Source organism: Salvelinus sp. IW2-2015, linkage group LG8 (assembly GCF_002910315.2).
Source record: "Salvelinus sp. IW2-2015 linkage group LG8, ASM291031v2, whole genome shotgun sequence".
Taxonomy (NCBI): Eukaryota; Metazoa; Chordata; class Actinopteri; order Salmoniformes; family Salmonidae; genus Salvelinus; species Salvelinus sp. IW2-2015.
Window position 1 is genome coordinate 15,426,258 of NC_036848.1, and position 24,319 is coordinate 15,450,576.

The 24,319-nt window shown below is 42.2% G+C and overlaps 2 protein-coding genes across 11 annotated transcripts in view; both read left to right on the top strand.

The window, feature by feature from the left end:
- The first annotated feature begins 3,420 nt into the window (after positions 1-3,420).
- Positions 3,421-15,140, top strand: cpxm1b (carboxypeptidase X (M14 family), member 1b). 2 transcript variants are annotated; one of them, XM_023992601.2, is made up of 13 exons: positions 3,421-3,900; positions 6,774-6,883; positions 7,054-7,193; positions 7,323-7,407; positions 8,157-8,310; positions 8,434-8,525; positions 9,483-9,606; positions 12,623-12,819; positions 12,971-13,159; positions 13,580-13,874; positions 14,020-14,159; positions 14,243-14,345; positions 14,528-15,140. In XM_023992601.2, exons 1-13 carry the CDS (start codon positions 3,465-3,467, stop codon positions 14,830-14,832), a joined length of 2,370 nt encoding a protein of 789 aa, XP_023848369.1. In that variant the 5' UTR covers positions 3,421-3,464; the 3' UTR covers positions 14,833-15,140. The 2 variants fall into 2 exon arrangements, with proteins under 2 accessions (XP_023848369.1, XP_023848368.2); XM_023992600.3 differs by having other exon boundaries at positions 12,971-13,054.
- Positions 15,141-18,918: 3,778 nt separating this feature from the next.
- cox18 (cytochrome c oxidase assembly factor COX18) overlaps positions 18,919-24,319 on the top strand; it is a 10,020-nt gene continuing 4,619 nt past the window's right edge. For 2 of the 9 annotated variants that reach the window (XM_070444774.1, XM_070444780.1), the window contains exons 1-3: positions 18,919-19,036; positions 21,748-21,884; positions 23,629-24,054. In XM_070444774.1, the coding sequence (XP_070300875.1) occupies positions 21,855-21,884; positions 23,629-24,054 (456 nt within the window). In that variant the 5' untranslated portion in view covers positions 18,919-19,036; positions 21,748-21,854. The other 7 variants (XM_070444776.1, XM_070444778.1, XM_070444775.1 and 4 more) reach the window with 7 other exon arrangements.

Genomic DNA, 24,319 nt, shown 5'->3' on the forward strand with positions numbered 1-24,319 from the left:
TTGCTCCGTTGATCTTTCCCCTCAATCCTGACTAGTCTCCCAGACCCTGCCGCTGAAAAACATCCCCACAGCATGATGCTGCCACCACCATCCTTCACCGTAGGGATGGTGCCAGGTTTCCTCCAGACGTGACGCTTGGCATTCAGGCCAAAGAGTTTAATCTTGGTTTCATCAGACCAGATAATATTTTCTCATGGTCTGAGAGTCTTTAGGTGCCTGCAGAGATGGTTGTCCTTCTGGAAGGTTCTTCCATACCCACAGAGGAACTCTAGAGCTCTGTCAGAGTGACCATGGTGTTATTGGTCACCTCCCTGACCAAGGTCCTTCTCCCCAATTGCTCAGTTTGGCCGGGCAGCCAGCTCTAGGAAGAGTCTTGGTGGTTCCAAACTTCTTCCATTTAAGAATGATAGAGGCCACTGTGTTCTCTGAGACCTTCAATGCTGCAGAACATTGTTGGTACCCTTTCCCAGATCTGTGCCTCGACACAATCCTGTCTCTGAGCTCTACGGACAATTCCTTTGACCTCATGGCTTGGTATTTGCTCTGACATGCACTGTCAATTGTGGGACCTTGTATAGACAATTGTGTGCCTTTCCAGATCATGTCCAATCAATTGAATTTCCCAGAGGTGGACTCCAATCAAGTTGTATAAACATCTCAAGGATGATCAATGGAAACAGGATGCACCTGAGATCAATTTCGAGTCTCATAGCAAAGGGTCTGAATACTTATGTAAATAAGGTATTTCTGTTCTTTAATTTTAATACATTTGCAAAATTTCTTAAAACCTTTTTTCACTTTGTCATTATGGGGTATTGTGTATGGATTGCTGAGGATTTTTTGTTGTTGTATTAATCCATTTTAGAATAAGGCTGTAACGTAACAAAATGTGGTAAAAGTCAAGGGGTCTGAATACTTTCTGATGGCACTGTAATTTCCTTGAATTGACTTGGAGACAACGTTGATTCAACCAGTGTGTGCCCAGTGGGTTGTTTTATGAACATACTAATTGTTCTATAACAGACTCTTACATGTTAGAGCCAAATGTCTTCAACGGTATAGATGAAGAGTCTGAGACGAAGGCCACTAAACAAAATCCAAACAACATCCATAGGAACCCTAAGACTGAGCGAGCATGATCAAATATTCTACCACTGCTTAGATTTACAACAGCAAAACTTTTCTGCAGTAAAAAATGAAAGGTGGGAAGGTCATATTTGATTTATTTGTTAAATCTGATTATAATTAGCAATTTAAATGATGGTGCTACATTAAAAACAACTATTATGTTCAAATCAGTCCACTGGGACCAATACAACTGGGTGCTTCCTGCCTTTTCTGCTACACATGCACAAAACCTTGCGATCTCACGAACTGGCCTGCCTATCCCAACAATAACACGCAATGTTCTGCCGTGTTTAAATACCAATGAAGTCAGGGATAAGGCGCTAGACATATATTGGTCACATTATTACATCATGGGGATTTTATTGACACCAGGCCTATTTTTCTTGACTAGCTTAAGAGCTGGAATACATTTTCTCTGCTGTCTCCAACTAGTTGCTCACTCTTCTTTGGCACATGCATGTGCTGAATTAAGTGTGCATGTACATTTTTGTATGCGTTTGTATAAGATAAATATGAAAATGTGTTAAAGTTGCACATTACAATGAAACAGTATACAGTATATTTGGTCAAGTCACAAAAAGTCAGCAGCATTCCCAATTTCTGTTATGTGATGTCTCTGGGCATGCTCTCATGTCATTGCTTGGGTCCAGTGTTCCAAAGTAAAAGGCCAAAACACTACTATACCAGGTCTAAAAGTACACAGCAGGATGTTGGGGACGAGATCCAACTAACAGAGGTCCAAATACCTGCATGTGAGAATTCATTTCCCCAGAAGAGAGTAAGTGGGGCGGAACCTGAATGTACACTGGAAAACCTGCAACGTGACTCATTTGAATATAGCATGCATAACTTAGGGAGGACTGGAAAGTCTCCTCAAGTGTTTGGGCAAATGAACATTGTCCTAACAAAACTTCAATGCATAATGCAGAAACATCAATTTATAATTCCTTACAGGTTGACAGAGAGAAAAATAAATAAAAGGAGAGCTGCGAAAGAATGTTCCATTAAGTAAAGTAAGCTACTGCAGTACAATAGTAAGGCAGGTGTAAAATGTTGTTATCCACCAAGAAATAACATAGGTGGCATCATATATGCCCACCATGTTTAAAAAAAATATATATAATTTGATTTAAAAATCGAATAATTATTTCCTACCCCAATCATTTATCAAAACGGTCATCAATCACTGATGACAATTATGTACAATTACATTTCATCATTCCACAAAATGTAAATAAATTAGAGAAGACAGCTACCAAAAGCTTTGTTAATTATTATGAATATAATACATTAAGTAGACAAGGCAATTTAAAATGTCAATAATAGCAAAAAAATATTATTTGGGTCTCTACTTTGGCACTCCAAATGTTCAGCTCAAAATCTGGTCACTGGCGCCATCTAGTGGAGCGTATCTTCCCTAACACATTTTATCCCATTTACAGAACGTCATTTTAAATCAAAGCCCAACAATGTTAATGATTCAGATGATCACAATAAACAATCCATATGGATTCCATGTACAATTTTACAGTTAAATGACAAGTAAGACAGTAAGCCTTTAATTTAGCATTTCTAGGAGCTATATCACCAGTGTGTGACAAATGTCCTATACTTGCTGAGCAATGCAACATTGCCTTTGATACATCTGACATTTGTCCCAGCTCTCTTTAGATATACCAACCAAAACATAGACAAAAAATGCACACTTTATAATTTTATTAACTTAATAGGTTTTAGCAATCATTTCCATGCCAGTCCCTGCATGCTCAGTCTGAGCAAGTTTAGCAATGTTCTACGTTTATCTACATTCAAACTGAAAGTTATTCTTGAATTTGGTGGTTGTAATACTCAACTTTGGCCACTAGATGGAAGCACATCCCCATCAATATTTCGGATTTTAGCGTTACTCTGTTCTGTTTAGTAATCAGAAGCACGTCAAGCAAAAGCTGAAGCAGCTTCTGCTTTTTTCTATCAAATTAAAAGCTCATTAGCCTCCTTATCGTAACATTATGATATTGCAAATTATTAGAATTGGTTTAATAATATGAAAATAATTGTGGAGCTATGTTTCAGAAAGTAGAATGTTAGACAGACAAATTATTCAGTAGGACTGACATAGACATAGCTTACAGTTCCCTCCTTTAATAATAACTACAGTCTTGTGATGATATCTTTTACATGTGTACCTTTTTAAACTGTCAAATGAGGGCTCTTATTGTGAAGCTTTTATAAATGTTCTGGACACAGAACATTTATGGGCAGCGGTCCCGTTACTTCTGCATGCGCAACGGATTGTGCACGGGATCCGTATTATGTAAGTCTATGGGTGGACCTTCATGTGGAGTGGGGGACGTTTAAATTGTCAATATTCACCCGGAATGTCTGAAGGGACAGTTATGGCACAAGCACTGTACTTTACCTTTGTTTTGTCGTGTTTGATATGTGGATCATATGGTCTCGTTTCATCTGGCAATGGCACAACTAGAGTGAGGTCTGTGGATTATAATACAACTACAGCTGTTACTCCGACTGAGAGACGAGATTCTACAACTAAACTAAATACAACCCAGAGCAATAAAAGCACCAACGCACCAGCGGTAAAGTTGACATCTACAACGACTTCAAAGGTACTGACAACTACTACTAGACCACCGAAAACGACCACCACCGCTAACTATAGTTTCAACACAGAAGACTTAAATGAGGGTATCGACAAGAAAGTGGAAAAACGAGTATGGAACAAAGAACCTGAGGATGAACCACTCGAATTTGGTGAGCAGCATTGAAATGTATTTGCGGATGTAAAATGCAGGTCAACTGCTAAGTTCAATTTTGAAACAATATTATGTGATGTGTTATTATAGACGTAGGCTAGACATTGTTGTAGATATTACAGACATTTTTAAATGATCTCATGTGTCTTTCAAGTGTCATTCTTTGGCAGATATCTGACATATCACTTCTGCATCAAGTAAATGTGTGAAATGTCTGGAAAAAGACACAGCCAGGGCCAGATTACAGAACGGGCTCACGGGGCAAGGCCCCAACCTTCAGGGGGGTTGGGGTCATAAGCAATGCCAAAGTGTGTAAAATTGCAGGACGTTTGCTTTAAAATTGCAACATTTTCTCTCACCCTCACAGCAAAATATGAAGAATAGTATGAGATGAGCTTTAAAAACAACACATTTCTCTCTGTCCCATGTCAAAATGTGTTGAAAAGTGGGAAATTAGCCCCCCCCCAAAAAAAAGGTTTTCCCCAGGGCCCCAAATGCGGTATTTCGGCCTTGGGCACAGCCTATTGGTTAAAAAGCATCTACATTTTTATCTTTAATTTCTTACATTGAAATCATTTAGACCATGTTCCATCAACAAACAACTCTGAAAACACACATTGCAAACGAATGGGATAAATAACAACTGGAGCGCAAGGCAGGGAAAACACGCTTTACAGGGGGTTGTTATATCTATGCTGCATTTCTGTGGTCTCGGAAACCAAGTCCAGGGGGTTGGTTCTACAAGTGTTTAGCTTGGGGGTTATCAGGTTGTGATGGGAACCAGCTGTCTTGTAGACACAGACCATCAGAAAAGCCTGAGTTAAACTGGTTGAGTCAGCTATCTACATTCAGTACCAAGATACCATATCTACATAGCCTGAGAATGTGTTGTATAGTCCTTATGACGCACATCATACTTTCACATTTGACAATGTGCGTCTTTGTTGATGAGATGGTTTGCCTTTTGTAGCCAAGTGGTCCACCAGGAAGGTAAAGGCAGTAAAGAAGCCTAAAAAGATATGGAAGAAGGTCAAGAAACTCAAAGTCCTACCTAAGAAGCGCAAGCCCAAGGTTGTTAAAAAAAGCAAACCCAAAATCATTGGGCGCCCTTCGCTGCCAGTGAAGCCAGTGGGACGTATGTATGGGGAACTTCCCTGAGTGACATGTACAGTATGAGAATGGTTAGATGCCTAATAGACAACATACTGTATACTGTGCAGCGCTCTTTCTCCTTACCGTGTACAAACGCATGGCACATTTTCATTTCAACTTTGAAATGCATAAATGACAGACAACTGACATTGACAGCATTGCTTGATGACAGAGTAGTTACAGTAGCTACTGTGGCAGTAGTCGAGCAAAACAAAACATTCCCTTGCTTAAATAGTTGTTTTGCTTTTGCATTTGTTCTCCAGCAACTGACCCTAGTCTTCTGTAGTATTTCCTGCCCATCTTCTCTCTCTCCCTCTCTTTCTCGCGCTCTCCCTCTCTCTCATTACTGCTCAGTGCTGCATGGAAGCCCCTCCCTGTGGGGGAGGGGGGGCTGGTGCCCCTGATCTGGTCGGAAATGTGGCGGAAAGAGAACTGGAATTACAGGGGCCAGATGGAGAGATATACCTTGAATAAGGAGCCGAGCCGAGTAGGACGTTTGTGTGTAATGAGGCAGAGGGACCGTAAGGCCCCAAAGCAGGGGGACCGTGAGGCCCCAAAGCAGGGGCAAGTTATGAGTTTCCCCAGTTTTTCCTCAGAAAAAGGGAGTCTAATGTTTTAAATATTCATGTTGGAGATTGGCTGATCTGCCAAGCTGTTTTTCATCATGACTAATGTACTGGTAAAATGATGACGAGTAACCCCAAAGGCCACTGGATAGTTTGCTGTAATATCTAAACTGGATTCTGAAAATTGTCTCTCTTCAACTGATGCCACTGAAGAAACTATACAAATTGTTGAGGTTGGACATGATTTAATGCATAAAGATTAGACAATGTTTCCTATGCTCTAAACAGGATAGCTCTAAGAAATCATTGAGTCCTTGTGTTTGCCAATTCTCCTAACACAAATAGTATAGGAGTAAAAACACAATTTTCATTAAAACGACTAAACCATTGTTGACATGAGGTTAATGTCTTTGGCATCACTTCACTAGTTCAGTAGATCAGTTGGCTACTTTACTTGGCAGGCTACTGTCAACAAAGCTTGAGTCGTTTTAAACAATTAGCTCTTGGAGCAGAGCAATGCTCTCTGTCACAATGACCCCCGTGGAGAGATCCTGCAGGCCTCTAAGGCAAAAGGGTATTAGGGTTTTAAGAGAGACCACTCACAGCCCTAACACAGGAACTAGTGTTTAGAGGACCAGTCGACCAGGCTTAGCTCCTCAGACAATGAGCGCCTGTCTGCTCCTCACATGGAAACACAGGAAGTCTCTCTTTCCTGCACGCTTCTGCATCTCTTCATCGCTTTCCCTCTCACTCTCTTTCATGCTCAAATACCTTAGAGAATTGTGCATGTATGCATCCACTGGACACTCACTGGTTGAATCAACGTTGTTTCCACCAACTTGGAATAGATGTTGAATTGACATCTGTGCCCGGTGGGCAGTCTCTCAATCTCCCTTCTACTACGGCTCCTGTCAAGGCATTAAATTCAACTTGTAATTCCCATGATCATGTCATGTTCATGTACAGCTTTCTTACACGTTAGATTCTTCTCTGCAAGTCCATATTTGACTTGTGTGTGTGTGTGTGTGTGTGTGTGTGTGTGTGTGTGTGTGTGTGTGTGTGTGTGTGTGTGTGTGTGTGTGTGTGTGTGTGTGTGTGTGTGTGTGTGACCTTGTTCTCCTCTGTGACCTTGTTCTCCTTGCGTGACTGTCAGAGTGCCCTCCGCTGGGGCTGGAGTCTCTGAGGGTGAAGGACACACAGCTGCGGGCCTCGTCCTACAAGCGCCGGGGACTTGGACCTCACCGCGGTCGACTCAACATCCAGGTGAGACCAAGAACTAGTCTACAGGTCTCTCACCACTGTTAGCAAACACAACAAATGTTACTGCCATTCTTACCATTTTATCCATGCATTATTCTGTGGTAACCACCTCTACAGCTTGTGTTTAGATTTGTAAAATGCACTTTGTAAATCAAATCTGTCTGTCTCGGTAGTCGGGTATTGAGGACGGGGACATCTATGACGGGGCGTGGTGCGCCCAGTATGAGGATAAGAAACAGTGGCTGGAGGTGGATGCCCGGCGACCCACACGCTTCACCGGGGTCATCATGCAGGGACGCAGCTCAATCTGGAGGTCAGTGGAGGTCACGGCACATGTTCACCAAGCCCCCATTGTGCAGTGATGTAGCCATAGCAATGAATTGTATGTACTGTAAATGTCGTATGGACATTGCTAAATAGTTGCACCTGTCTTTCCTAACAGTTGGGACTTTATACTCACCTACAAGGTCCAGTTCAGTAATGACACCCTGGTCTGGCAGCCAGCTATGAATGGGACTAAAGAGGCAGTGAGTTGATTCAGTACAATACATTAAAATATGATATGTAGTAACCATAATCTATTGCCTTCTTCCCATTACTTTCACTGCAACATTCAGATATTCCACCCATTTTTATATTTTGAATAGCTTACTATTTTATTCCTCATTACCCAATTGTCAAGTTGCTGTATCACATCCGGCCGTGATTGGGAGTGCCATTGGGCGGCGCACAATTGGCCCAGCGTCGTCCGGATTTGGCCGGGGTAGGTCGTCATTGTAAATAAGAATTTGTTCTTAACTGACTTGCCTAGTTAAATAAAGGTTCAATTAAAAAATAAATAATTAAAAAATAAAATATATCATTATGTGGTCCAGTGAGGTATTCATATCTACCGTGCTCTGACATCATTGACCAATGACATTCCACTGCCTGTTGGCAAGCTGACCATGGCACTGACAGTTTGCCCTGGCCAAAGCTGACTCCACTGTGCCAACCTTGCCAACTGTGCCAACCTTGCCAACCCACAAGCCTTACTCTCTATGGGCACACTGTGGCAGATTGCACCATCTAGTTACCAGTCTGTGGCACTGGTTTGGCAAAGGGGTAGAGTGAAAATGTGACTGGCAGAAAGACGGAAACTGCAAAATGGGAAGTTATTGTATAATCTATGCAGTCTGCAATTCGAGAAACAATAAATAAATACTTCATTGAATATGAAGTCACCTCTTCATAGAGCATGACCTATCTCCACTATTGGCTTTTTCCTGTACTGTAGGTATTTGAGGGGAACCAGGATACTGAAACTCCAGTGTTGGCCCTATTTAACGAGTCGGCAACAGTGGCGCGCTACATCCGCATCAATCCACAGAGCTGGTACGAGAACGGAACTATCTGTCTGAGAGCTGAGGTTCTGGGCTGTACCCTACCAGGTTTGTCCACCACCATCATCACAACATCCTCCCAACACTAGATTAAGACACAGGAATCATAACCTCTAACGACATTCAAATGTTATTGCATTTCCATTATCTTGCGTCTCTCCCCTCCTGTAGATCCTAACAATATCTACGCTTGGCAGCAGACAGAGCAAGGCACCCAAGACAAGCTGGACTTCAGACACCACAACTACAAGGAGATGAGGAAAGTAAGGCCTGAAGTGGAGACCTTCAGCACTCACCCATAGGCTACTGGTGTAGTTTTAGGGTTCTTTAGAATTATGGTAGAGCAGATTTGATCATGAACTGACCACCTTCACAGCCATACATCAACTCAACTACATCCTGTTCTCTTCCAAAAATTAACAAATATCTGACCAATAAGAATATAGCAGCAACTCTCAACCGGTGGTGTGGGAGGGGGAGTTATAACTCAAATTTGGGTCGCGAGAGGTTTCGAATGGGTTGCGTGTGTCTGAGAGACTTATCATTATAATTCCAAACAACTGATTCACCATATTTTAGAACTACACAACAGTGACTTAGAAAATAATACAATTTCTCATGAAAAAAAATCCTCCGCTGGCTCAGATTTTGTGATGTTGTGCATTATAAACATAGCAGCAGGGACATGGCATGCAACAGTTAGCAAGAAACTTCCTCCCTTCACTTCAATCTACTCTCTGGCGCTTGACTGAATCTGTCCTGGAAGCAGAGGGTTTCTGGTTGGAGCTCCCTCCCCCAGTCTCACCGAAAAACAAATATTATTAGTGTTTTTTTCTTCTCCTCACTACACTGCCACTACCGCTCAGTAAAGAGCTTGAGGTGATTCTGACCGGTAGGATGTAACATTAGGCTCGTGTCCACACATACTCACATACCGCACTACACATACCCCACTACACATACCCCATACCCCATGTGCTCAGCAAACTATACCAAGACTATGAATCCATTTGTACGGTAGACAAACTGTACTGTACATACTGATGCATCCTTCTCAGTCACACTTAACCATCATAAGGCAGTGCAACTTAATCCATTCCTGGTGGACCCCCCAGATGCAAAAAAATATCTTTCCCCCCAAAATGTGCATACACTGGGGGTCCCACAGGAATGGAAGTCTTATGCCCACCAGACAACACCATAACTCTGTCCCTCCTCAGCTCATGAAATCAGTGACCGAGGCCTGCCCTGACATCACACATATCTACAGCATCGGGAAGAGTCACATGGGTCTCAAGATGTACGTCATGGAGATCTCCGACCACCCTGGAAAGCATGAGCTGGGTGAGTAGATATAGGCCTATTTCACCTTATGAAGTTTTAGCATAAGGAAATGCTACATAGCTTACAGCCTGGCCTCATAGACTAGACGTAACAAATTAAAGTTCAAATTTCATCACGGACAACTTTTGCATTGTAGCATCTTTGCAACTACTTATGTATGTTAGCTAACCCTTCCCCTAACCCTAAAACTTAACCCGTAGCATTAGCGTTAGCCAACTAGCCACCTAGCTAATGTTAGTGACAACAAATTGTAATTCGTAACCTGTCATACGTTTTGCTAATTCATAAAATATTGTACGAATTGCAATTCACAACATACACTACATGACCAAATGTATATGGACACCTGCTCGTCGAACATCTCATTCCAAAAATCACGGGCATTAATATGGAGTTGGTCCCCCCTTTGCTGCTATAACAGCCTCCACTCTTCTGGGAAGGCTTTCCACTAGATGTTGGAACATTGCTGCAGGGACTTGCTTCCTTTCAGCCACAAGAGCATTAGCGAGGTCGGGTGCTGATGTTGGGCGATTAGGCCTGGCTATCAATCAGCGTTCCAATTCATCCCAAAGGTGTTCGATGGGGTTGAGGTCAGGGCTTTGTGCAGGCCAGTCAAGTTCTTCCACACTGATCTCGACAAACCATTTCTGTATGGGCCTCGCTTTGTGCACGGGGGCATTATCATGCTGAAACAGGAAAGGGCCTTCCCCAAACTGTTGCCTAGCCCGAAACATGAAGAACAGCACCAGACCATTATTCCTCCTCCATCAAACTTTAGTTGGCACTATGCATTGGGGTAGGTAGCGCTCTACTGGCATCCGCCAAACCCAGATTCGTCTGCCAGATGGTGAAGCGTGATTCATCACTCTAGGGAACGTGTTTCCACTGCTCAAGAGTCCAATGGCGGCAAGCTTTACACCACTCTATGAAGATTGCATGGATGTGTGCTCGATTTTATACTCCTGTCAGCAACGGGTGTGGATGAAATAGCGGAATCCACTAATTTGAAGGTGTGTCCACATACTTTTGTATATATAGTGTATCATACAAATTGTAATTCGTAACATATCATAGGAAAAGGATGACAGACATCCACAAATTAATACATATCATACCAAATGTAACATATCATACTAATTGGAGTGTCCTGGACTTACGTTTACTATGTAAAGTCCAGGTTGGAACTTATCTGCAATGCCACTGCTATAGTACTTTGTACAGTATGCTCTCAGAGACTGGAGTCAATCCTTGTTCACTCTGACATGTCTAAAGTGTTTGCTTTGGACTCATTGACCACGCTTGGCGCCCATTGAGCCGGTCTACCAGCTCTGGCAACCACTAATACCCCTCGCCGCCAGAACTCATAATGGGAGAGGGAGTCAGGAATGCCATAGACAGAGAACTGGTTAGCCTGTGCACTGGAATATAAGGAGAAGCCGTTTCAAACGGGGTGACTAGTCTTAAAATGGCAATTTCGAATATTGGCTTGTTTTTTTAAGAGAATAAAAAGCGTTGAATGTTTTTTGTCTGTCAACTTGACCTAATTTTGTTGTTAACCTCCAATTCCATTGGCAGAGGATAAGCCAGACTAGTTTAAAATGTTCCACTGGCAAAGTCCTTTGCCTTTTCATCCCATGTGCCAGTATGTACAATGTGAACTCAGTCAGTAGGTTCATGGTGATAGAAATGTGCTTTGTTTCTTTTGTGGGGGGATTTTTTCCCTATTTTATCAAACCCCAAATGTTTTGCTGTGACACAAGGCTTTAGGTATGATGCACTGTTACTGTAAAAACTGACCGTACAATTAATTTCATGGCTGTGAAAAAAAATACAGGCAAGATCAACAGAAAGCAGAGGACAGAAATGTAAATAGTTTATGTCAGGGTGTCTGAGGTTCTTGTTGTCCAAAGAATGTACTGTCTGTGATTTACATGCTTTGACACAGTCAGGACCTGTGCCATTCAGACTCTCTGCACAGGTGTTTTCTATCAACAATGCATTCATTCTGTGGTTAAGACTAGGGGCCTAATTTCAACCGGAACAGTAACCATGATTCCATATCCATTCTTGCTGTGTTATGAGAACACAGTTTTAAACCAACGTGGAATAGACTTTGAATTGACGTCTGTGCCCAGTGGAAGCATATTTTTTAGTCTTACAGTATCTCAGAGATCCAGTTAGTAATGTTGACTTCATAGGTCATCTAGGGACAAAATTCTAATCGTTGTCATGAGATTTTAGATTTTTTTTTTCTTATTTAGATCTATCTAACTATGATTTGAATGGGTGGTTTGTGTGGTGTGAATTAGAAAGGGGAGGTTAAAAAAACGTTCCAGGAACATTGCACTCGGAACCTACAGAAGCCCCTTGAGCATAGGAACAGACGTGGCTTGTGCTCCTCTAAAGCCGAGAGTAAATCTCCCAACCAAATCATAATTTTGTTAATAAATTATTAAGTCTGCACCAGGTCGTTAAGTTAGATTCAGTCCAATCACACCAGTGTATTGTTATGTTTGCCAAGTAAAAGCCATTTTTTAAAATGCTGTTGATTGAATTTACACCCAGCCATATCTCTTTGGGCCCGCCCCGGAAACGTTGTTACTTGACTCTTGGGAAGTGGCTCAAGGGAAGTGGTCAAAAACCACAAAGCTATCTAGGGAGGATGTGCTCGATTTCAGAACTGTCTGCCAGTGGATTATATAAGGGTAAACTAGAGCGGCATGGAAGAATAGCTTCTAACCTAATGGTCACAACCAATGATGTACTGTATATTAACCCTGGATTGCAGATGCTATGTTTTGGCCATTGAGAGACTTTGAAGCCACTGGTCGGCCATATTGGCACTACCCCGTAGGAGATATATTACAACATTGGGGGAGTGCCAAGATGGAGGCTAGGTGGCTTCAACACAGCGCCACCTATCAGTCATCTAGTGCATATATAAATCATTGGTCACAACAACTTTTGTAGCCACTGCTATGCTGTGTTTACATATGTGCTTTGTCTCTCTCTGCAGGCGAGCCAGAGTTCCGCTATGTGGCTGGCATGCATGGGAATGAAGCCCTGGGTCGGGAGCTGCTGCTCAACCTGATGCAGTATATCTGTCAGGAGTACAAACTGGGAAACCAGCGCATCGTCCGGCTGGTCAAGGAGACACGCATCCACTTGCTGCCATCCATGAACCCCGATGGTTATGAAATGGCCTTCAAGAAGGTCTCAGAAAACATGTTATAACATGTTTTGTTGTAATATAATATATTATAGTGTTATTACTGAGAGTATATTTTAATCAACATTACTGGTCAAATATCCTTTAACTGTTCAAAGAGGCCCATGTTGACCTCTGACCCTTCTCTTATCCCAGGGTTCCGAGTTGGCGGGGTGGGCGCTCGGTCGCTATAGCTACCAGGGCATCGACATGAACCACAACTTTGCTGACCTGAATAAAGTCATGTGGGATGCTATTGAATTTGACTTCCAAAATAACGATAAGTCCAAACTCATCAACCACTACATCCCCATACCAGAGTACTATACCTCAGAGGACGCCTTTGTAAGTTGACATTCAGAATTCACATGCATACATCAAATCACCAAATAGTATCCACTCTATGATATTGTGTTAGAGAATTGGGGAAAATCAAGAATGTGAACATTTTCTTAAATCTATCTACAAAAATATTATTCTGCGATAATTGGCTTTAAAGTTCTGAACCCTCATTGGTTTGAATGGTATTCTTTTGAACTAAACATGAATTGGCGTATTTAGAGTACTATATAGGTAAAGAACATTGAACAGAACAAGGCTATGTCAATAATTCAATTTTGACAAAAATGCAGATACTGTATAACCTTATAGAACCAAGCTCTTGATTTGTCATGTAGCAATATCCTTGAGAATATGTCAAAATTGTTGTACTTCACTATATTGTTTTAATGCATTATTCCTGTGGCATTGACCTATATCCAATAGGTGGCCTTAGAGACGCGTGCTGTCATTAACTGGATGCAGAACATCCCGTTCGTATTAAGTGCCAACCTCCACGGGGGTGAACTGGTGGTCACCTACCCCTTCGACAGGACTGAAGACTGGGCACCTCACGATGACACCCCTACACCGGACAATAGTTTCTTCCGCTGGCTGGCCACGGTCTATGCCAGCACCAACCAGGTCATGTCAAATCCAGACCGCCGGCCTTGTCACAATGAAAACTTCCAACGCTACAACAACATCATCAACGGAGCCAACTGGCACACGGTCCAAGGAAGTGAGAATTCCACCGCTTTTATGGTCATGCATTTTGTGATCTTGTTCATCTCATCATTGTCTTTGAAAAGCAGGGTACTGTACTGTCATTTCAAGTACCATTTTAAGATTTACATTCTTGATTATTTGCCTGAAATCTATTCCAGGCATGAATGATTTCAGCTATCTACACACCAACTGCTTCGATGTGACAGTGGAGTTGTCCTGTGATAAGTTCCCTCATGCCAGTGAGCTGCCCATCGAGTGGGAGAACAACAAAGAGTCTTTACTGATCTACATGGAGCAGGTCCGTCCATCAATAGTGTCTAATACAGTTTAAACACACCATGATGGTGTTGTTGATCTCTAGATTTTTGCGTTGTATTGAAGGTCCACAGAGGACTCAAGGGTGTGATCAGAGACAAAGACACAGAGGCTGGCATTGCAGATGCCATAATCAAAGTGGATGACATCGACCACCATATTAGATCAGGTGGGCTGTCTACCTCCTCACATGCACATTTTTTCACATCAGTAAATGATTCAAGAAGAAAACCTCAAAATGATGTCGTAAAATTGCACCTAGAGGGCACTGCAGGAATATGTTATGAAAGGTGTAGGCCAGAGAAGCCTACCACTAACCAGTAGCCATTTTGTGTCCTGCCCTTACTGTAGTACCTGACGGGGACTACTGGCGCCTGCTAAACCCGGGCGAGTACGAGGTCACGGTGAGCGCCGAGGGCTACAACCCATCCACACGTATGTGCCGTGTGATGTACGAGCATTACCCCACCATATGTGACTTCCGCCTCACCAAGACCCCCAAACAGAGGCTGAAGGAGATCCTGGCCAAGGGGGGCAAGCTCCCCAAAGACCTGCAGCTGAGGCTACGACAGCTGCGTCTGAGAAAACTGAGGGCCAGCACCAAGGCCATCAACAGTAGGCGTGCGGCTGCTAGCAGGAAGGCACGGGGGTCGTGATTTTGACCCGGCCTTTGGTGAACCAATCACAACACACTTTGTCTGGAGGGTTGTTGTATTTAATTGGCTCGTGAGGGAAGTTCCTGGTTTAAGTCAGTTTAGAAGTCTTTACACCATGTGGGCAGTTCTGTAAGGCTAGCCTACTGAGATACAAAAAAAAATGTAAATGTAAAATGGATTGTACTTCCGGTATGGTTTAGTGATTTATTTCTGAAGAAAGGGCCAGATTGTATTTAGATATTTGAATCAAATTAGAGCAAATAATTGCAAGGTGATTTTGGATTAAAATACCCTTTCAAACGTGCATAACAGGAAAAAATATTATTTTCTCTTGAAGAACTCCGGTTAGTTACAACAACAAACCAAATGGCATGATGCTGTTCAAATCCACCGTTGGGTAGATATACCACTATTCAAGTCAAATTCATGCCACAAATTACAGACCAAACTCAAACTGAGACTAAAATTACTCGTGCATCGTGTCATAGAGACGAGAGCTCTGCTGTTACAGTCTGGAACTGATAAGAGTTCTACATGAGATATTTTAAATCTATTCAAATGAAATTATATGATTTCTAATGTTTGTCTTTCTTTGGTTCATTTTTGTACTACCAAAATTAAATGCTGGCATTTGGATGTCCTTGCAAGCCAAGAGACCATGTTATGAATGGATCCCAAATAAAGCTTTACTTATAAACACCAATAGTTCAAAGTCAAACCCATGTCTTATTTTCTATGGAGTCGCATATCCTGTTGCCGTTGTCGTCCTCCATGGCGTTTGCGGCTGACAAAGCGACACCACAGGGTAGTGATCAGGGATAGGACGACACAGGCCAGTGCCACGGAAACGCCCACCCACATCACCACCGACAGCTGCCCGCTTCTCTGCCAACGAGGAATCATGTGCAGCAGTGGGGAAAATGCATTCAAAATGTTCAAAAAATATTGGAAAAAATGTACTTTTCTAAATTCTTTGTGTAATATTTCAAAAGCAAACCTTTACCTGTCCAGGCTGTGTTTCGTGTTGGTCACAATTCATTTTTAAGTAAAAGTAAAAACATGAGCCAAGTTTATCTCAATACCCTTCTACAGTACACAGTGTCCAGACCCTTGCATGAGAAAAAGACCCAGTGGGCACACACTGGTTGAATCAACGTTGTTTCCACGTCATTCACAGGAAATGACGTTGAACCAACGTGGAATAGACATTGAATTGACATCTGTGCCAAGTGGGTTCAATCGTATGGCCAAGGATTGCACCCACGGTCCCACTTACTAGATTTCAATACATTTTGGAAATAAAACACGTTTTATAAGGAGGACGGGATCCACCCAAATCATGTGGGATCCTGGATCCTTTCACAGCACTATAAGGCTGTGTTGAGACAATTACTTATCAAGGACCTAAGCCCAGCTCATTTAATCCCTACCATTGTGACGCAGAATTGTCATAATGCTTCAGCAAATGTACATTACACCAGGGGCGTCAGTAGACACAATGCAAGTAACCTCATTTATGTCCCTTTAACTGCCCTGAATCCCTCTACTGATCCTACAGCTATTGTATGCAGTAATCCTGTGCCTATGAACCAGATTTATACTGTTAGCACTAAGCCAGTGTGCCCCAGGAGGAAGTCCACTGTGTGAAGCTCACCCTGATTAGCAAGAATAGCAAACTTAGGCATGACATGCCAGCAACAAATGCTGACACTACACATCGAAGTATATCTGACCAAATTATGAAAGACAAGCATTGTAATTTTGAATTCCGTAAAGTTAGTGTGGAAGAGGTGAAAATATGATTGTTGTCAATCAACGATGACAAGCCACCGGGGTCTGACAACTAGGGTGGAAAATTACTGAGGATAATAGCGAACAATATTGCCACTCCTATTTGCCATATTTTCTATTTAAGCCTACTAGAATGTGTGTGCCCCCAGTGTTGGTGGGAAGCAAAATTCATTCCGCTACCTAAGAATAGTAAAGCCCCCTTTACTGGCTCAAATAGCCAACCAATCAGCCTGTTACCAACCCTTAGTAAACTTCTGGCAAAAATTGTGTTTGACCAGATACAATGCTATTTTACAGTAAACCAATTGACAACAAACTTTCAGCATGCTTATGGAGAAGGACATTCAACAAGCACGACACTTACACAAATGACTGATGATTGGATGAGAGAAATTGATGATAAAAATATTGTGGGGGCTGTTTTGTTAGACTTCAGTGCGGTCTTTGACATTATTGATCATTGTCTGCTGCTGGCATAACGTATGTGTTACGGCGTTACACCCCCTGCTATATTGTGGATAAAGAGTTACCTGTCTAAAAGAAGACAGAGGGTGTTTTTTTTTATGTAAGCCTCTCCAACATAATCCAGGAAGAATCAGGAATTCCCCAAGGCAGCTGTCTAGGCCCCTTACTTTTTTCAATCTTTACTAATGAATTGCCACTGGCTTTGAGTAAAGCCAGAGTGTCTATGTATGTGGATGACTCAACACAATACGTCAGCTACTACAGCGACTGAAATGACTGCAACACTTAACAAAGAGTTGCAGTTAGTTTCAGAGTGGGTGGCTAGGAATAAGTTACTCCTAAATATTTCAAAAACTAAAAGCATTGTATTTGGGAAAAATCATTAACTTAACCCTAAACCTCAACTAAATCTTGTAATAAATAATGTGGAACTTGAGCAAGTTGAGGTGACTAAACTGCTTGAAGTTACCCTGGATTGTAAATGGTCATGGTCAAAACAACAGTAGCTAAGATGGGGAGAAGCATGTCCATAATAGAGCACTGCTCTACCTTCTTAACAGCACTTTCAACAAGGCAGGCCCTAAAGGCCCTAGTTTTGTCGCACCTGCACTACTGTTCAGTCGTGTGATCAGGTGCCACAAAAAAGGACCAATTGCAATTGGTTCAGAACGTGGCAGCACGGCTGGCCCTTGGATGTACACAGAGAGCTAATATTAATAATATGCATGTCAATCTCTCCTGGCTCAAAGTGGAGGAGAGATTKACTTCATCACTACTTGTATTTRTGAGAGGTATTGACATGTTGAATGCACCAAGCTGTCTGTTTGAACTACTGGCGCACAGCTCGGACACCCATGCATACCCCACAAGACTTGCCACAAGAGGTCTCTTCACAGTCCACAGGTCTAGAACAGATTATGGAAGGTGCACAGTACTAAATAGAGCCATGACTATGTAGAGCCAAGACATAGAGCCATGACTATTCCACATCAAGTAACTCATGCAACCAGTACAATTAGATTGAAAAAACAGACAAAAAAAACACCTTACGGAAGAGTGGGGACTGTGAAGCAACACAAACATAGGCACAGACACATGCATACACACACGATAACATACACACTATATACACACGTACACATGGAATTTGTACTGTAGATATGTGGTAGTTCTGGAGTAAGGGCCTGAGGGAACACAGTGTGTTGTGAAATCTGTATTGTAATATTTTAAAAATGTTATAAACTGCCTTAAATTTTGCTGGACCCCAGGAAGAGTAGCTAATGGGGATCCATAATAAATACAAAATAAAAATATCCTAAGTATCCTAATACATTAACGGGCAACGTTATCTAGATTTGCTCAACAGGTAGTTCTATGAACCAATGAAAATAACGTTTCTAGATCCATTTAGAATGGCTGACCTTTTCTTTGCAGAGAGATATCACGGAAATGAAAAATAAGTTAAATACATTTGGGTGTGACATAACTATTGGAAGCACACATATGATTAAATGGTGGAAGATTCAATAATTTCACTCATACGCGGCAGGTAGACTAGTGGTTAGAGCTTTGGGCCAGTAATCGAAAGGTTGCTGGATCGTTCTGCCCCTGAACAAGGCCCACTGTTCCCTGGTAGGCCGTCATTGTAAATAAGAATTTGTTGTCAACTGACTTGCCTAGTTAAATAAAGGTAAAAAATGTAATTTTAAATACGCATTCCTTCATGATCAATTGCAGGTTTCAGGGCATACATACTTTTCTCCGCAAGGTGGTGCTAATGCTCTAGCCTCTCACAGGCGTATTAACTATTTTCCAGACGTCATATTTCCTCGACACGTTTGGCAGCTGGAGGTGAAATCATAAATTAATGCTAGATTTAGCGTGCGGCATTGTAATGTATAGATTTGGGACATACGTTTAAATATTAGTTTCTGCAAGTGGAACGAAGGTGAGAATGTATTATTTTGTCCTTACTACATGCTATAACTAGGTAATTGCATGTCACTGACTAGCCTCATGACTCGTAGTTCCATTACACAAGAGTCATTGGACGAAGGTGTCTTCTGTACGCGATGTTTTGTCAAGAGCCCCGTCTCTCGGTCCGAACATTTAACACGCATCGCTTGCGTTGGTGTTTTGGAAGCATGAGGACCTTATCTTCCATATCAGCTAGAAACAATTTTCAAAAAACAAAACGTTAAATTGATACACACCTTTTTATAAGGTTATGCTTCCTACATGGCTATATCTCCATGTTGCAGCCCGTGTTTATGGAAGACAGATGGACCACCTGTGTTAATTAATTAGCTAGCTAACATGCTCCAAACACCTGTGTGTAACTGAAGGCCGCCAGAAAGTATTGTCACTGAAAGTGTCAACTGTGATAAAGCCCGTTAAGTGTCCAGTAAGTGTATTTTGATTAGTGTATATGATTGATGTGATATAAAAGTAAAATGCTTTGTTTCTAGAACTATGTCGCAACTGAGACTCGATTCACATTAGCTAACAATACGAGTAGCCCCATACTAGTCCCATAATCGACTAAAGGAGCGTAACGTTACTCCTTATGGTCCAATGACCTTACATCATGTTTAAAGGTGAATTGGCTCTGGAAACCAAAACAGCCAAATACTCCATCTAAACATGAATCGATTCTCAATTGCGGTAGTGTTCTGGAAACAAATCCCTTTACGTTCATATCACATCAAAATAATTTCACAAATGCAAAATAAACATATTGTACACCGTTAACAGTTGCAGCCAAAGGTGTTTTTTGGCGTCGCTCTTAAGGTTTACACGCAGGTGTTAGGAGACGCAGATGGGTAATTAGCACAGGTAGTGTATATTTAAGCAAGAATGCACGAGGGGGTGTGGTATATGGCCAATGTACCACGGCTAAGGACTGTTTTTATGCAAGATACATCAAGGTGAGGTCTGATTTAACACGGCTGTCAGCCAATCAGCATGCAGTGCTCGAACCACCTAGTTTATAATTTCGTTAACCCACAGATTATCCATTATATTGACCAGATACTCTAGTGGCCGCTCTAACAATGAAAAGAAACGTCTTCAAAAATGAAAGGCAGTCGGTAGGGGGCAAGATCAGGTGGTACCATTCTAGCCGATGAGAGGGCAGATATGCGTGTGAACAAAAGGCACAACTTTTTCCGCTAGTTCCCACAAACACGCATTCAAAATTGGCTATCGTAAACATTCATTAAGGCTAGCAGTGTGGTTAGGTTTAAAATTGTAGAAATTGGCGGGGTTTATGACTTTGTGGCTTTGGGAACTAGTGACAACCAGGTACAACTGATATAAAGTGGGTACTCTCTTTTTTTTCTTTTTTTCCCCCGTACTTATATCACTACACTCGTAACAACCTACGAAACTAATACTCGATCAAATATGCCACACGTAGCAAAAAAAAACATAACATTTTTTGTTAACCAAATTCAACACACTTATTGAGCTCTATACCAAAACTCCTTGCTTGGTGAGTGAAAAAATGAAAAAAACACCACCTGCTGGAGAAGAGATTTTGGCCCCAGTTGTCCCTCTCGCTTCTTCCTCTCTGGTTAACCTAACATAGCAGGCTTTAAAACATGCCTGAGCAGAGTTCCCACTTCCATTTTTCAGAGGAAAAGGAAGCTATGTTGAATTAGCTGTATCCCTGAAAACCGGATGCTCCCGGTTGTTGGCAACTCCGCTAAGGGAGGTTTTCCATGAACACTGTAACATAGAGATATGGCCGTGTGGGAATTAACTAACCCTATAAAGGTATCAATGTAACCTTTTTTATTGATTATTATTATCAGATAAGACAGAGAAAGTCCTTATGCTTCCGAAACCTCGACAAAACTCCCCCGTACAGAAGACGCCTTTGTCCAATGACTCTTATGTGTAATGGAACTGAGAGTCAATATCAAGGGCTAGTACAGTACATGATATACTAGCTACAAAGAGGTTTTAGTTGTAAGATAACCTTGCTGCTCGCTTACAACAGCTTTCTTGAGTCGTTCCTATTCCCCTAAAGCAGTGGTTCCCAAACTTTTTATAGCCCCGTACCCCTTCAAACATTCAGCCTCCAGCTGCATACTCCCTCTAGCACCAGGGTCAGCACACTCTCAAATGTTGTTTTGACGTCATCGTATGCCTGCCACACACACTATACATTTATTAAACAAGAATGAGTGTGAGTTTTTTTTACAACCCGGCTCGTGGGAAGTGACAAAGAGCTCTTATAGGACCAGGGCATAAATAATAATATAATAATCAATCATTTTGCTCATTATTTAACCATCTTACATATAAAACCTTATTTGTTCATCGAAAATTGTGAATAACTCACCACAGGTTAATGAGACGGGTGTGCTTGAAAGGATGCACATAACTCTGCAATGTTGGGTTGTATTGGAGAGAGTCTGTCTTAAATAATTTTCCACACACAGTCTGTGCCTGTATTTAGTTTGCTAGTGAGGGCCGATAATCCACTCTCACATAGGTACGTGGTTGCAAAGGGCATCAGTATCTTAACAGTGCGATTTGCCAAGGCAGGATACTCTGAGCGCAGCCCAATCAAGAAATCTGTCAGTGGCTTCTAATTAAATTCAAATTTCACCGAACCACTTGTTGCAATTTCAATGAGGCTCTCTTGTTCAGATATCGGTAGGTGGATAACGAATCCAGTTGTTTGTATCATCTGTTTTTCGGGAAAGTACCTGCGTAATTGCGCACCCAACTCCGGTCCTGACGAGAAACTCCTCATCATGCAAGCGGTCAGACAAGTGAAAATTATGGTCAGTAAAGAACTTTATGCCGGTCTCTCAATTTTAATAAACATGTCAATACTTTGCCCCATAATAACCAGCGCACTTCTGTATGCTGTAAAAGCATTACATGGTCGCTGACCATATCATTGCATAGTACAGAAAATACACAAGAGTTCAGGGGCCTTGCTTTAACAAAGTTAAATTTTTACTGTAGTATCCAAATCGTCTTTCAAACTGCCAAGCATTCCCTTGGCAGCAAGAGCCTCTCGGGGGATGCTGCAGTGTACCCAAGTGGTGTCGGGAGCAACTGCTTGCACGCACGTTACCACTCCACTATGTCTCCCTGTCATGGCTTTTGCGACATCAGTACAGATACCAACACATCTTGATCACCAAATTCCATTTGATGTCACAAAGCTGTCTAGTACTTAAAAAATATCCTCTCCTGTTTTCCAGTGGTTTGCAGAAGAGGATGTCTTCCTTAATTGACCCCGCATAAACATAACGGACATATACCAGAAGCTGTGCCAGGCCTCCCACGTCTGACTCATCCAGCTGTAACGCATATCATTCACTGGCTTGTATGCGAATTGTTTCAAAACATCTCCTGCCATGTCTTGAAACAGTGTTGTTTGATGAAGGCATTATCTGTATAGTTTTTTAGCCTTTCCCCCCAGCATTGTCCCAACCATATCCGCGGCAGCAGGAAGAATTAAGTCCTCCACAATAGTATGGGGCTTGCCTGTCCTAGCCACTAGGTAGCTCACCATATAAGATGCTTCTAGCCACTTCATATTAATGTTATCTGTTGCTTTTATACATGTCTTACTACTCAAAAGTCGTCTTTATTCTCACTCAAAAAACTCCTGTGGCTTATTTTCCAAATTGGCATGTTTTGTTTTTAAATGTCTGCGTAAGAGTGAAGGTTTCATCGAGTTGTGAAATAGTACTTTTGCACATTTAACACACTGTGGCTGAGGAAAGGCACTACTCCCAAAATCAATGTAGTTCTCATCATATTTGCGCCTCTTCGATGGTCCAACGTCCCCGTCTGTTCGGTGCTTTCACAGGTAAGGGGGAAGTAGCTCTTCGGCTGCATCAGATTCACAACTGTCAGTGTCCATGCTAGCTGGGCTAACAACAAATGTAGAATTACTGATGCTAGTATTGGATGTGCTCGTGGAAGCAGAACAACTTGACGTCGACAGGTGCAGGTGTAGTACTGCTGGTAGTAGCAGTACTACCAGTAGAGCTGGTATGTCTCTATGGACGCGGGCCTTACTTTTTAAAATCCATTTTCAGGCAAACGGAATGAGCAGCAGCTACATACGGACCATTAGTGGAATTCCCGCGAGATAGTAACGGTTAGTGTGATTGGATGTTAATTATTTGACTAGGCTACCTGTATTTGACATTGTGTTGTTATTTCGCTGAACACTAGATGGTTTAATTTTATTTTTGGCGGTGGAACGAGGCTACTCAGGCGAGAGAGAAAAACCTCACCCAAATGTATAGACGGCATTGCGTACCCCAGTTTGGGAATACCTGCCCTAAAGTAATGGAAAACTTGCTGCAAAGCTAAAAAGTTCCAATGTCCATTGACCTTGTTGCCTATGTAGCTAGCTAGGTGGCGTGTATGTCTCCATTACAGAAGGGCCAGTCATTGCTGCTAGCTAGGCTAAATAAAAATGTGCCAATGGTGATTGATTTACATACTACTGTGCAACTTCTTTTGCCCATGCCTACTTCTTAAAAATTGTCCTCTCTACAGATTTGTCTGAAGATGACCGTGAACGTGAGACCTGGCTCACTGTGGATATTACATCAAATCAGCCACCTGTCACCCAGACCTCCCATTCGAAGCATCTCCCACGCTCCCTTTGCCTGTGACCACCACAAAACGAACCGCAGCCACGTCCCCCTTCGGGTGGCCACATTAACACGCCTCCGTCCTAGTCTGCCTCTCAAATCAACTTTATGCTTTCAGCCATGTAGACCAGCATCTACAACCAGCGGTACAGGCTGGTATGAGAGCCTAGCAGACTCTACTCCTGTCCATCTGACTGAGCAGCTACTGATCTCTGTCCATCAGACCACAGGTCTACCATGGTGGGCCAGTATCGTATGCACCACTGTGGCCCTGAGGACAGTTGTCACACTGCCACTTGGAGCCTATCAGGCCGTCATCATAGCAAAGGTCTGTGTTGCATCAAGTACCAAGCATTATATTGTAGTGTTTTTTTTCTTTCAGCCCACACTAGTCCTAACGGGCAGAGTTGAGATTGAGAAGCCCTTGGGTGCATCTCTATAGTCTAAAGTCAAGTGGCATTCTTCCTCGTCTTATTTCCTTCATCTGCACAGATGTGCAAGAACTGGCAAGTTGAAAGCAAATATCCAGGAAGCGTCGACCATTGGTTTCACCTATTTTGCAAATACATATGAGTGCAGGTCAAGGAAAAGAG

What these genes read in the sequence shown, in the direction of transcription:
- cpxm1b (XM_023992601.2), top strand. Translation starts at nt 3,465, where the DNA reads ATGTGGAGTGGGGGACGTTTAAATTGTCAATATTCACCCGGAATGTCT. An exon ending in ATACCTCAGAGGACGCCTTT is followed by an intron (nt 13,160 to 13,579) that starts GTAAGTTGACAT and finishes TATATCCAATAG; the next exon opens with GTGGCCTTAGAGACGCGTGC. An exon ending in TACTGATCTACATGGAGCAG is followed by an intron (nt 14,160 to 14,242) that starts GTCCGTCCATCA and finishes GTTGTATTGAAG; the next exon opens with GTCCACAGAGGACTCAAGGG.